Source organism: Hemitrygon akajei, chromosome 6 (assembly GCF_048418815.1).
Source record: "Hemitrygon akajei chromosome 6, sHemAka1.3, whole genome shotgun sequence".
In the NCBI taxonomy this organism is placed as follows: domain Eukaryota; kingdom Metazoa; phylum Chordata; class Chondrichthyes; order Myliobatiformes; family Dasyatidae; genus Hemitrygon; species Hemitrygon akajei.
The window spans coordinates 44,373,348-44,386,692 of NC_133129.1; the positions used below are offsets into that span (position 1 = coordinate 44,373,348).

General features: G+C 39.3%; 1 protein-coding gene across 5 annotated transcripts in view; it reads left to right on the forward strand.

The window, feature by feature from the left end:
• poc5 (POC5 centriolar protein homolog (Chlamydomonas)) overlaps positions 1-13,345 on the forward strand; it is a 123,700-nt gene that overhangs the window by 39,044 nt on the left and 71,311 nt on the right. For all 5 annotated transcript variants that reach the window (XM_073048267.1, XM_073048271.1, XM_073048270.1 and 2 more), the window contains exon 6: positions 12,168-12,344. In XM_073048267.1, the coding sequence (XP_072904368.1) occupies positions 12,168-12,344 (177 nt within the window). The remainder of the gene's footprint in view (positions 1-12,167; positions 12,345-13,345) is intronic.

Below are 13,345 nucleotides of genomic sequence, written 5' to 3' on the forward strand. Positions count from 1 at the left end.
TTGATAATGGGTGGAGATTTTAACTGCTATTTAAATCCTTCGATGGATAGGTTGATCTAATCAGGTACTTCCCAATAAATTGGCTACTTCTATCAATTCCTTTATGCTTGATTTTGTAATTTTAGAAATTTGGACGGTTTTACATCCAAAGGATAAAGAGTTTTCATTCTTTTCTCATATATATCACAATTATTCTAGAATTGACTACTTTTTTTAATTAATGTTTAATTCCTTCTGTTATTGACTGTAACTACAATTCCATTGCCATTTTTGACCATGCGCCCTGAAACTTTCTATCAAATTAATGGTTACACCTAGTTTTGGTCAGTGGTGATTTAATTCCGTTCTACTTCAGGACTCGGACTTTGTTAATTTTATTAAGAAACAGATTGAGTTCTTCTTTTAACAAACTTTACGGAAGAAATTTTCTGCGGGATATTATGGGATACTTCTAAAGCATACATCTGTTGGCAAATTATCTCATTTTCTGCTGGACTGAAAAAACAAATTAATAAAGAAATCTGTATGTTGGATGTTAAGATCAAAGAAATCGACAAGAAATATTCCATTGCTCCTAGTAAGGAGCTTTATAAAAAGAGGGTCAAACTTCAAATGGAGCATAGTTGAGAACTATAAAATATTACAGCACAGAAACAGGCCTTTTGGCCCTTCTTGGCTGTGCCAAACTGTTTTTCTGCCTAGTCCCACTGACCTGCACCCTGCCCATACCCCTCTATACACCTCTAATCCATGTACCTGTCCAGGTTTTTCTTAAACGTTAAAAGTGAGCCCGCATTTATCACTTCATCTGGCAGCTCATTCCACACTCCCAGCACTCTCTGTGTGAAGAAGCCACCCCTCCCCCCAATGTTCCCTTTAAACTTTTCCCCCTTCACCCTTAACCCATGTTCTCTGGTTTTTTTTCTCCCTAGCCTCAGTGGAAAAAGCCTGTTTGCATTCACTCTATCTGTACCCATCATAATTTTATATACCTCTATCAAATCTCCCCTCATTCTTCTACACTCCAGGGAATAAAGTCCATACCTATTCAACCTTTCTCTGTAACTCAGTTTCTCAAGTCCCAGCAACATCCTTGTAAATCTTCTCTGCACTCTTTCAAACTTATTAGTATCCTTACTGTAATTCGGTGACCAGAGCTACACACAATACTGCAAATTCGGCCTCACCAAAGCCTTATACAACCTCACCATAACATTCCAACTCTTATACTCAATACTTTGATTTATAAAGGCCAATGTACCAAAAGCTCTCTTTACTACCTTATCTACCTGTGACGCCACTTTTAGGGAATTTTGTATCTGTATTCCCAGATCCCTCTGTTCTACTGCACTCCTCAGTGCCCTACCATTTACCTTGTATGTTCTACCTTGGTTTGTCCTTCCAAAATGGAATACCTCACACTTGTCTGTATTAAACTCCATCTGCCATTTTTCAGCCAATTTTTCCAGCTGGTCCAGATCCCTCTGCAAGCTTTGAAAACCTTCCTCACTGTCCACTACACCTCCAATCCTTGTATCATCAGCAAATTTGCTGATCCAATTTACCACATTATCATCTAGATCATTGACATAGATGACAAGTAACAATGGACCCAGCACTGATCCCTGTGGCACACCACTAGTCACAGGCCTCCACTCAGAGAAGCAATCCTGCACTACCACTCTCTGGCTTCTCCCATTGAGCCAATGTCTAATCCAATTTACTACCTCACCATGTATACCTAGCAACTGAATCTTCTTAACTAATCTCCCATGCGGAACCTTGTCAAAGGCCTTACTGAAGTCCATGTAGACAACATCCACTACCTTCCCTTCATCCGCTTTCCTTGTAACCTCCTCGAAAAACTCCAATAGATTTGCTAAACATGACCTACCATGCACAAAGCTGTGTTGACTCTGCCTAAGAAGTCCCTGTCTATCTAAGTACTTGTAGATCCTATCTCTTAGTATTCCTTCCAATAATTTACCTACTACCGACGTCAAACTTACCGGCCTATAAATTCCTGGATTACTTTTAGAGCTTTTTTTAAACAACGGAACAACATGAGCTATCCTCCAATCCTCCTGTGCCTCACCTGCAATTTCAACACTAATCTCCTTCAAGGTCCGAGGGAATACCCTGTCAGATCCTGGGGATTTATCTATTCTGGTTTGCCTCAAGACAGCAAGCACCTCCTCCTCTTCAATCTGATTAGGTTCCTTGACCTCACTACTTGTTTGCCTTATTTCCATTGACTCCATGCCAGTTTCCTTAGTAAATACAGATGCAAAAAACCCATTTAAGATCTCCCCCATTTCTTTTGGTTCCATACATAGCTGACCACTCTGATCTTCAAGACGATCAATTTTATCCCTTACTATCCTTTTGCTGTTAACATACCTGTAGAAAGCTTTTTAGATTATCCTTCACCTTGACTGCCAAAGCTACCTCATGTCTTTTAGCCCCCCTCATTTCTTTCTTAAGTATTTGTTGTACTTTCTATATTCAAGTACCTTATTTGGTCTCTGTTTCCTATACATGTCATACATCTCTCTCTCCTTTATCAGCGTTCCAATATCCCTAGAGAACCAAGGTTCCTTATCCTTATTCACTTTGCCTTTAATCCTGACAGGAACATACAAACACTGCACTCTCAAAATTTCTCCTTTGAAGGCCTTCCACTTACCAATGACATCCTCGCCTGAGATCAGCCTGTCCCAATCCACGCTTTTTAGATCCTGACGAAGGGTCTTGGCCCGAAACGTCGACAGCGCTTCTCCCTATAGATGCTGCCTGGCCTGTGTTCCACCAGCATTTTGTGTGTGTTGTTGTTTGAATTTCCAGCATCTGCAGATTTCCTCGTGTTCTCATTTCTTCAAATTTGGCCTTTTTCCAGTTTAGAACCTCAACCCGAGGACCAGATCTATCTTTATCCATGATCAAGTTGAAACTAATGACGTTATGATCACTGGAACCAAAGTGTTCCCCTACACACACTTCCATCACCTGTCCTAACTCATTTCCTAATAGGAGATCTAATATTGCATCCTGTCTAGTCAGTACCTCTATATATTGATTTAGAAAACTCTCCTGAACACATTTTACAAACTCTAACCAGTCTAGACCTTTAACAGGATGGGAGTCCCAATCAATGTGGAAAATTAAAATCCCCTGCCATCACAACTTTGTTTCCTGCAGTTGTCTGCTATCTATCTGCAGATTTGCTCCTCCAATTCTCGCTGACTATTGGGTGGTCTATAATACAACGCCATTAATATGGTCATACCTTTCCTGTTTCTCAGCTCCACCCATATGGCCTCAATAGATAAGCCCTCGAATCTGTCCTGCCAAAGCACTGCTGTAACATTTTCCCTGGCTAGCAATGCCACCTCCCCCCACCCTTCATCCCTCTACCTCTATCACGTCTGAAACATCGGAACCCTGGAACATTAAGCTGCCAGTCCTGCCCCTCCTTTAGCCAAGTTTCACTAATGGCTACAATGTCATAATTCCACGTGTCAATCCACGCCTTCAGGTTGTCAGCCTTCTCCACAATACTCCTCGCATTGAAATAGACACACCTCAGAAAATTATTACCACCACACACAACCCTTCTATTTGTGACTTTGCATGAAACTTTAACATTTATTTTCAGCTCCACTCCACTATCTACTCTGGCACTCTGGTTCCCATCCCCCTGCAAATCTAGTTTTGAACCCCCCCCCCCAACAGCACTAACAAACCTCCCTGCAAGGATATTGGTCCCCTGTAGTTCAGATGTAACCTGTCTCTCTTGTACAGGTCCCACCTGCCCCAGAAGAAACATAGAAACATAAAAAATAGGTGCAGGAGTAGGCCATTCGGCCCTTCGAGCTTGTACTGCCATTCAGTATGATCATGGCTGATCATCCAACTCAGAACCCTGTACCTGCTTTCTCTCCATACCCCCGATACCTTTAGCCACAAGGGCCATATCTAACTCCCTTTTAAATATAGCCAATGAACTGGCCTCAACTGTTTCCTGTGGCAGAGAATTCCACAGATTCACCACTCTCTGTGTGAAGAAGTTTCTCCTCATCTCGGTCCTAAAAGGCTTCCCCTTTATCCTTAAACTGTGACCCCCTCGTTCTGGACTTACCCAACATCGGGAACAACCTTCTTGCATCTAGCCTGTTCAAACCCTTTAGAATTTTATACGTTTCAATAAGATCTCCCCTCAATCTTCTAAATTCCAGTGAGTGTAAGCCCAGTCAATCCAGTCTTTCTTCATATGAAAGTCCTGTCATCCCAGAAATCAATCTGGTGAACCTTCTCTGTACTCCCTCTATGGCAAGAATGTCTTTCCTCAGATTAGGGGACCAAAACTGCACACAATACTCCAGGTGTGGTCTCACCAAGGCCTTGTACAACTGCAGTAGAAGAGGTCTCAATGATTCTGAAACCCTGTCCCCTACACCATTTCCTCAACCACATGTTCATCCTCCAGAGCATCCTATTCTTACCCTCTCTGGGATGTGACACAGGTAGCAATCCTGAGATTACCACCCTTGAGGTCCTGCTTTTTAACTTCCTACCGAGCTGTCTATACTCACTCTTCAGGACCTCCTCACTCTTTCTTCCTACGTCATTGGTACAGATGTGTACCATGACATCTGGCTGCTCACCCTCCCATTTCAGAATGCTGTGCACGCGATCAGAGACATCCCTGACCCTAGCACCCGGCAGGCAGCAAACCATCTGGGAGTCCCGGTTGCGACCACAGAACCTCCTGTCTGTACCTCTAACTATCGAGTCCCCTATCATTACCGCTCTCCTCTTATCCACCCTCCCTTCTGCACTGCAGAACCAGACTCAATGCCAGAGATCCGACTTCCGCAGCTTGTCCCAGTTAAGTCATCCCCCCCCCCCACCCAACAGAGATCTTTTCAAGAATTTTATACCTCTTTAGAGCAATCAGAATTTCCTGATGACCCCACTATAATGCACAAATTCTTAAGGAAATTGAATATACCAAAATTATCACCCAATGAAGGTTTAGTATTAGATCCTCCTATCATGGAACAAGAAATAAAGGATGCTATTTCCTCAATGAATTCAGGTAAAGCACCTGGTCCAGATGGCTACACAGTGGAATTTTTTAAATCCTTCTCTACTATACTTTCTCCCTGGTTGTGTAGAATTTTTACGGATGCATTATTTATAGGTAAATTACCACAATCTTTTTACGGTGCTTCTATTTCCCTAATTCTTAAAAAAGATAAGGATTCCACTGAATGTGCATCATTTAGGCCCATATCCTTATTGAATGTGGACTCCAAGATTTTTTCTAAAATATTGGCAACTAGATTAGAGAATGTATTGCCTCAAATTATTTAGATAGATAGATAGATACTTTATTCATCCCCATGGGGAAATTCAACTTTTTTCCAATGTCCCATACACTTGTTGTAGCAAAACTAATAACATACAATACTTAACTCAGTAAAAAAAATATGATATGCATCTAAATCACTATCTCAAAAAGCATTAATAATAGCTTTTAAAAAGTTCTTAAGTCCTGGCGGTTGAATTGTAAAGCCTAATGGCATTGGGGAGTATTGACCTCTTCATCCTGTCTGAGGAGCATTGCATCGATAGTAACCTGTCGCTGAAACTGCTTCTCTGTCTCTGGATGGTGCTATGTAGAGGATGTTCAGAGTTTTCCATAATTGACCGTAGCCTACTCAGCGCCCTTCGCTCAGCTACCGATGTTAAACTCTCCAGTACTTTGCCCACGACAGAGCCCGCCTTCCTTACCAGCTTATTAAGACGTGAGGCGTCCCTCTTCTTAATGCTTCCTCCCCAACACGCCACCACAAATAAGAGGGCGCTCTCCACAACTGACCTATAGAACATCTTCAGCATCTCACTACAGACATTGAATGACGCCAACCTTCTTAGGAAGTACAGTCGACTCTGTGCCTTCCTGCACAAGGCATCTGTGTTGGCAGTCCAGTCTAGCTTCTCGTCTAACTGTACTCCCAGATACTTGTAGGTCTTAACCTGCTCCACACATTCTCCATTAATGATCACTGGCTCCATATGAGGCCTAGATCTCCTAAAGTCCACCACCATCTCCTTGGTCTTGGTGATATTGAGACGCAGGTAGTTTGAGTTGCACCATATCACAAAGTCCTGTATCAGTTTCCTATACTCCTCCTCCTGTCCATTCCTGACACACCCCACTATGGCCGTGTCATCAGCGAACTTCTGCACATGGCAGGACTCCGAGTAATATTGGAAGTCTGATGTGTACAGGGTGAACAGGACCGGAGAGAGTACGGTTCCCTGCAGCGCTCCTGTGCTGCTGACCACCGTGTCAGACCTACAGTCTCCCAACCGCACATACTGAGGTCTATCTGTCAAGTAGTCCACTATCCAATCCACCATGTGAGAGTCTACTCCCATCTCCGTTAGTTTGTGCCTTAAGATCAGACCAGATTTATTAAAAATCGTTATTCGTCTTTTAATATTAAGAGATTAATGAATATTGTTTATACTCCTTAATCTAGAATTCCAGAATGTGTTATCTCATTGGACGCTGAGAAAGTGTTTGATAGAGTTGAATGGGTATGCTTATTTAGCATGCTTGAGAAATTTAAATTTAGATTGAAATTTATCTCTTGGATTAAATTGATATATCATACCACTTTGGTACTTAACCAATAATATAAGATCTCCCTTCTTCCAGTTGTTTCGTGGCACTAGGCAAGGTTGCCCTCTTAACCCATTGCTATTTGATATTGCCCTGGAACCTTTAGCTATTGCTATTTGCGATTCACCTATTATACTTGGCATTTCCTGTGGGAATGTGATACACAAGTTATCGTTATATGCAGACGATTTGTTACTATATATTTCTAATCCTGAGAAATCCATTCCCGCTGTTAGCTGCTCGCCCAGTTCAGTAACTTCTCTGGTTATAAACTGAATCTTAATAAGAGTGAACTTTTCCCTTTAAATATGCAGGTTCCAATTTAGAGACGTTTACCATTCAGATTGGTTACGGACTATTTTACTTATCTGAGTGTTAAAATTACTAAAAAGCATAAGGATTTAGTTAATGCCAATTTTTTAACCTTTAATAGACCAGGTTAAGCGATTGCTTACTATATGGTCCTTATTGTCTTTATCATTGATTGGTTGAATCAATGCTATTAAGATAATTATTTTACCTAAATGTTTATATCTTTTTCAAGCAGTGCCAATCTTTATTTCCAAATCCTTTTTTGATACTATTGACTCTAAAATTTCTTCTTACATGTGGCAGAATAAAAATCCTAGGTTATGTAACCCCCTGGGTCGCCTCAGGCTCGCTCAGCTCGTTCTCGCCTAGGGGGAGCAGCCTTTGGCCCCACCAAACTAGGTAATCAGCTTGTGTGAATGCTGTGTGATGTCCCCGCCTCGCCAAATAACAGACAGGACACCGTATGCGATGAAATTATTGCAATTTATAAAGATTACTATAACTAAGTGATTAATAACGATGAGTATATATGAAGGAAAATAAAATAAAGAAAAGGCGCCAAACTTATCAAAGTCCAAACCACTTCGTGCACAACCGTTGGAGCTCAATTACCAAAGTCTTCTGGCCACCATTCAATCCCCTCCGAACTCCTTAACTTGCAGCTCAGGACCACCCGAAGTGGTCAACCAAACACATCTATCTTTGTCTCCTCTCCTCGGGGTACCTCCTGGCCTCTGACCCCTGCTTGGGATCTGCTCCTCGCCCAGTTTACAGCATCGCGTCCTCTCTCTCTCACCCCCTCGCGCCAATCTCCCCAAAAGCCCGCCAACAATAGCTTACAGACTCAGAAGAAAGAACAACATTAATCCCAATTGGTTAACAAAGAAATACAATTCTCGTTATCAGTAAATTTTAACCCAAACAAGCTTCCAGCACTCTCTCACAACAAAGAAGCATTCCTACTTTTAACAAAACAAAGAAGCCATTTTGATTAACATACGCAGTAACAAAGAAAAAGAAGAAACCCCCTTTACACTTAAGTAAAAAGTATTTAGAGAAATCAAAAAAGGATGGTGGTTTGGCACTGCGGAATTTAAGATTTTATTATTGGGCAATTAATATTCAATATTTAATATTTTGGACACGGGGTGCGGATATAAATGTTAAGTCCATAATGGGTTAACCTTGAATGTAATTCTGTACAAGGGTTTTCATTGGTTTCCATCTTAGGGACTTGCTTCCTTTTGTTCTTTCCATATTGAACAAACAGATGGTTAATCCAATAATTAAATATACATTACAAGCATGGTTTCAGTTTTGTAAATTTTTTGGCTTGAATAAATTTATTCTATCAAGTCCTATTACATCTAATTTTTCTTCAACCCTCTGTTATAGATCAAGCCTTTTTGTTATGGAAAATGAAGGGTATAATATGTTTTCGTGATTTATTTTTGGATAACTGTTTCATGTCTTTTGAACAGTCGTCTAATAAATATAATTTGCCCAGATCCTATTTTTTTAAGATATTCAGATTAGAGATTTTTTGAATACTGTTATCTGCTTTTCGGATTTCATATCCAACAGATATCACGGAATTTTTTTTAGGTTTAAACCCTTATCAAAAGGGTTTAATAGCAATCATTTATGATTATTAAAATCATTTTTTAAATTTATGATAAAATTAAAAATGAATGGGAGAAGGAACTTCAACTCTCCTTATCTACAGAGAAATGGGGGAAAAATTTTCAATTAGTTAACTTTTCTTCTATTTGTGCTAAACATACGTTGACTCAATTTAAAGTGGTTCATAGGGCCCATATGTCTAAAGATAAATTAGGTCGCTTTTATTCTCATACAAGTCCAATCTGTGATTGATGCCATTCTGACAAAGCTTCTTTGACTCATTTGTTTTGGTCTTGCCCTTTCTTGGAAAAATATTGGAAAGATATTTTTGATACTATTTCTACAGTTTTGCGTATTGATTTACAACCTCATCCTATTACCGCAATCTTTGATCTACCAATGATGGACTTACCCTTCTCAGCTTGTTGGATGATTGCATTTGCCACTTTAATGGCTAGAAGATCCATTTTATTGAATTGGAAAGAGTTTAACCCTTCGACTATATCTCAAATGGTTTTCCCAAACCGTATCCTGTTTAAACTTAGAAAAAATTAGAAGTGATACTTTTGATCCCTCAGTTAAATTTGAAGAAAATTGGAGGCCATTTATTCAATATTTTAATAAAATGTAATTTGACCCTTTCTGATTTCTTTGTATTGTTACGTACCCCGTAACTGGGTGTCTTACCAGCAAAGATAGAAGTATCCGTTGGAGTCTGGTACTATTTTCAAAACAGTGTTTATTAGTAAACTATACAAATCAATATCAACAATGCAAATATACAGATAATACACGTTAGCAATACTAAACCTAAAAGTGTGGGTATAATAATAATCAATAATAAACAAGCTCTATCGTCTAGGGAATAAGGAATTATCATGGGAAAGTATAAAGTTCAGTTCAGTTCATGTAGTCTGAGGTAGTTGTTGATTCTTTTGTTGTAACCGTTGGAGGGAGAGAGAGAGAGAGAGAGGGCGAGCAAACAGTGACAGCTACAGTCATTCAAACCTTCCTTTATTTTCTTGATCCGTCGATATGTTGTTGTGGCCATTCAGGTATGACCCCTCTGTCCTTTAGCTAGACCGTTCTTCTATGGTGGACTCGTCACCTAGGCACGGGTGGACACACACACAAGCCCCCCACCGGCCTCGCTAGAAACACTGAGTTTGACCGATCCTTCGTTCGGTCTCCGATGCCCCACACTTTCTCGTGGGTTCCAACACTTAAGCAGTGCTCACTAGTGTGTCTCTTGGTGCGTCTCAGGGGTGTCTCCCCAGACCTCACTTTTATCCCTACTCACAGGGTCTCAGGTGTCAATCAGTTTTGAATGGCTTAGCCCATCAAACCAGCCCACTCCGGCTGTCCACTGAGGAATTTTAATGAACGGAATGGTACCAAGTAAACAGCCCTCTCCAAAAGACATAACAGTAAATCAATGGCTCCTTTCCTCTCTCTTATCAGCAGCAGATGTTCCAACTTGTTTTCCTTTTATCTGTGTGTCTCTCTCATTCTCTCTCATGAGCAGCGTGATAACAGTAATGGTTTGTGATTCTCCCAGGGGAGGGGGACATGGGCAACTCTGTACCCTTCTGCCCATCAGAGTTGTTCATCCTTCGTAACAGTATTAACAAATATAGGTAGAGGAGCAGAGTTGATGGCATTAATTGTTGTATCCGATGTGAAAAAAAAAATCAGCCCAGCTTTGTTTAGTTTACCTTGTTTTTGATTTTCCGATTTTTTTAAAATCTTTTTATTTCTTTATATCATGTTTATATTAAGAGCTTGGGGGTCAACTATATTGGTGTTACCTATAGCTTATATCAATATGTGTTAACTACCAATAATATAATCCCACTCTCTTTGTACTATTATGACTATGTATACGTGTTTAAAACTTAATAAAAAGATTGAAAAAGAAAGAAAGCTTATACAATTACAGAACAAATATTAACTGAATCTTTGCAAGATTTATCTTCTGGTTTATATTCATTCGTATTCTTTTTACCAAAATTTAACAGTTCATATATCTTGGCATTAATTTTATCTGCCACACATTTTTGCCCCTTCTGCCAGCCTGACAGTCTCCTTAAACTATTACTATCCTCTTCACAGCTCACTACACAGTACAAATGAATTTTCCTCACTGAAACTTGATTTTGTCTAACCTTCTAAGAATTTAAAAGCAGGAAGAATATTTCTCCTGTTGTTTGAAACCAAGAGTCAGTCTCAGAAACAGGATTAAGCCATTTGGTACAGAGGGTATTCTATTTGGTATAGAATGTCTTCACCCAGAGGTATTGACTTGTTGAAATTCTCAAGGCATGTCCAGGCAGATGGAGCTCATCAGCAGTGGTTGGCAGTTCATCCAGCAGAAGGAAAACTCTTATCTCAAACCTCCGCTGCCTTGTGGCTATACCCACTCATGGGGAGGCTTCAGAAGTAAACCCAAAGGAACATTCTGGAGCTGGAGTCCTTAAGGCAGTCCTATGAATTAAGGCAGTTCAATGCTGACTGGCAACTCCTGCGACATCAATGGAGCAAAACTGTATTGGCCTCTGCTTTTCCTGTCGATTCATGAGCTGCCTGGAGAGGGGAGCCAACTGCATGCTCTACGTATGCTTTGGCTTGCATGCTGGCAGTGCTACAACAACAATGTAAATGGCGAAGACACAATATTGATGGTCGATGTCGACCAACAGAGGGCCATTAAGATTCAAAAACCCCATTGATAGTTTGGGCATAATGAAGGTCAAAGTAGAAGATCAGCCATTATCTCAATAAATGATAGAGCAGGCTTGGGAGGCTAGTTGACCTACTAATTATTAATGTTCCTATGCTGTCCTGATTGAAGAGTGATTTCCTTGAAATGCATAAAATTCTTGAAAGACTTGAAAGAATAAATGTGGAATTAACACTTCATTTGGCTGGAGAACCTGAGATCATAGCCTCAAAATAAAAGGTTTGGTAATGAAAGGAAGAGAAATTTTTAATTGAATCTGTGGAAATTAATTTTCTGTACATCTTCAAAGTGGAATTTGATGGATATTTATATATTAAAGCAATCAAGGAATTGGGAGTTGCTGCAGTGATGCTGAGGAGTAAGATCAGCCATGATTGTATTGATTGAAGAAGTACACACAAGAGTCAGGAAGGCCTTTGTTGCTGCTACTTTGTTTTTAAGATTTTCAAGTGTGTAATTTGCATTTAAATGAGGAAAATATGAAAAAAATGAACAGTTGTATGAAAAGGAGTGCAGAGGGAACAATCAAAACTGGACTTGAACATTTAAAATAATTGTCCTGTTCCTGTGGGGTAATTGAGCATTTGGGTAATATAGTTACCTTAACTTATCAAACATTACTGTTGATATTATAGCTTAATTACTTTTGTAGGGGAAAAAGTATTTTGTACAAATGAGTTCATAAAAAGGACTTGTTTAATTACGTTTTTTAAAATAAGTGTGAATAGTACACTCTGCTATTGTGTATCTTTGTTTGATAAAGTTAAAAAGATAGCTTTCTTTATTTTTTTTTGGAAGGCCAATATTCTTTTTGAAATTCGCCAGTGGAGACTTTCAGTAATCGAACAACATAAGCAGGAGTTAAAAGAAGAAAAGGAGAAGCATGAAGCTCAAATTGCACAAATGGCCACCCAGACCCAGAACTTAAACCAGCTAATTCGTACTTATGAGGATTCTGTTCGAAGAAAAGATGAGGTATAGTAACTGGTTTGACAGAAGTATTTAATATAAGATAAACTGGTTTTTAACAGAATTTTTAACATATTGTGAGGATAAAATAAATATGAAATTAAGTCTCAGCATTGTCCAGAGGTTAGAGGTAATGTAACATTGGCTATATTTGCTAAGGAATATGCTTTCATTCCCTTCAGAAAGTTGAATTGTAGTTATCTAGATGACTTTGGAGCACTCTCTCATATCTGCAGGTTTTGAATAAGGAATAGCATAACCCAGTGTCATTGGAGAGGAACATTAAATGAGCTGCCATCCAGTAGTAACGTTTGAATTGCAGCCCAATTCCCATAATACATGACACAATGACTGAATATTTCAATCTGTTGTGACCTATACCTATAATTGAAATTAATATAGACTCAAATTCGGAGACTTGTCTGTTGATCACTGTTAAGTCTTGATTTCCAAAGATGTCAATCCATTTCTTCCATATAGCTCCCATTGGTTGCAGCTCTATTTCCCTTCACATGGAGATACCAGCACAAGAGAAAGTCAAGTGTTAATGTTTTTATATAATTTAACTTAATTTTTAAATGTTCTTTTTAAAACTGCAAGGGCCCCGAAATATATCTATTTTTGAGTTTATTTTCCACAACTCATGAGCCTTAAGTCTTCACCAGATTTCACTGGCTATTATAATGGCTCTGTTTGGGCAGTGAGTTGTCTGTTCTGCAATAGTTCCTGCATTGTACAGGAACATCAGAAATCTTAGTGCTTTGCAGAATGGCACAGAAGTAGGAAAATGTCAGTTTGGATTTGGGTGGTGGTGGGAAAATAGAAAATCAGAACCTTTCTTTGTATAACTTCATAGTCAGTGCTGTTGGCACACTATAAAGTTCAAAATAAAGTTATTAGCAATGTATATATGTCACTATATACAACACTGAGATCCATTTTCTTGATTAATTCTCAATAAATCTATAGAATTATAACCATAACAGAATCTATGAAAAACAAGACAA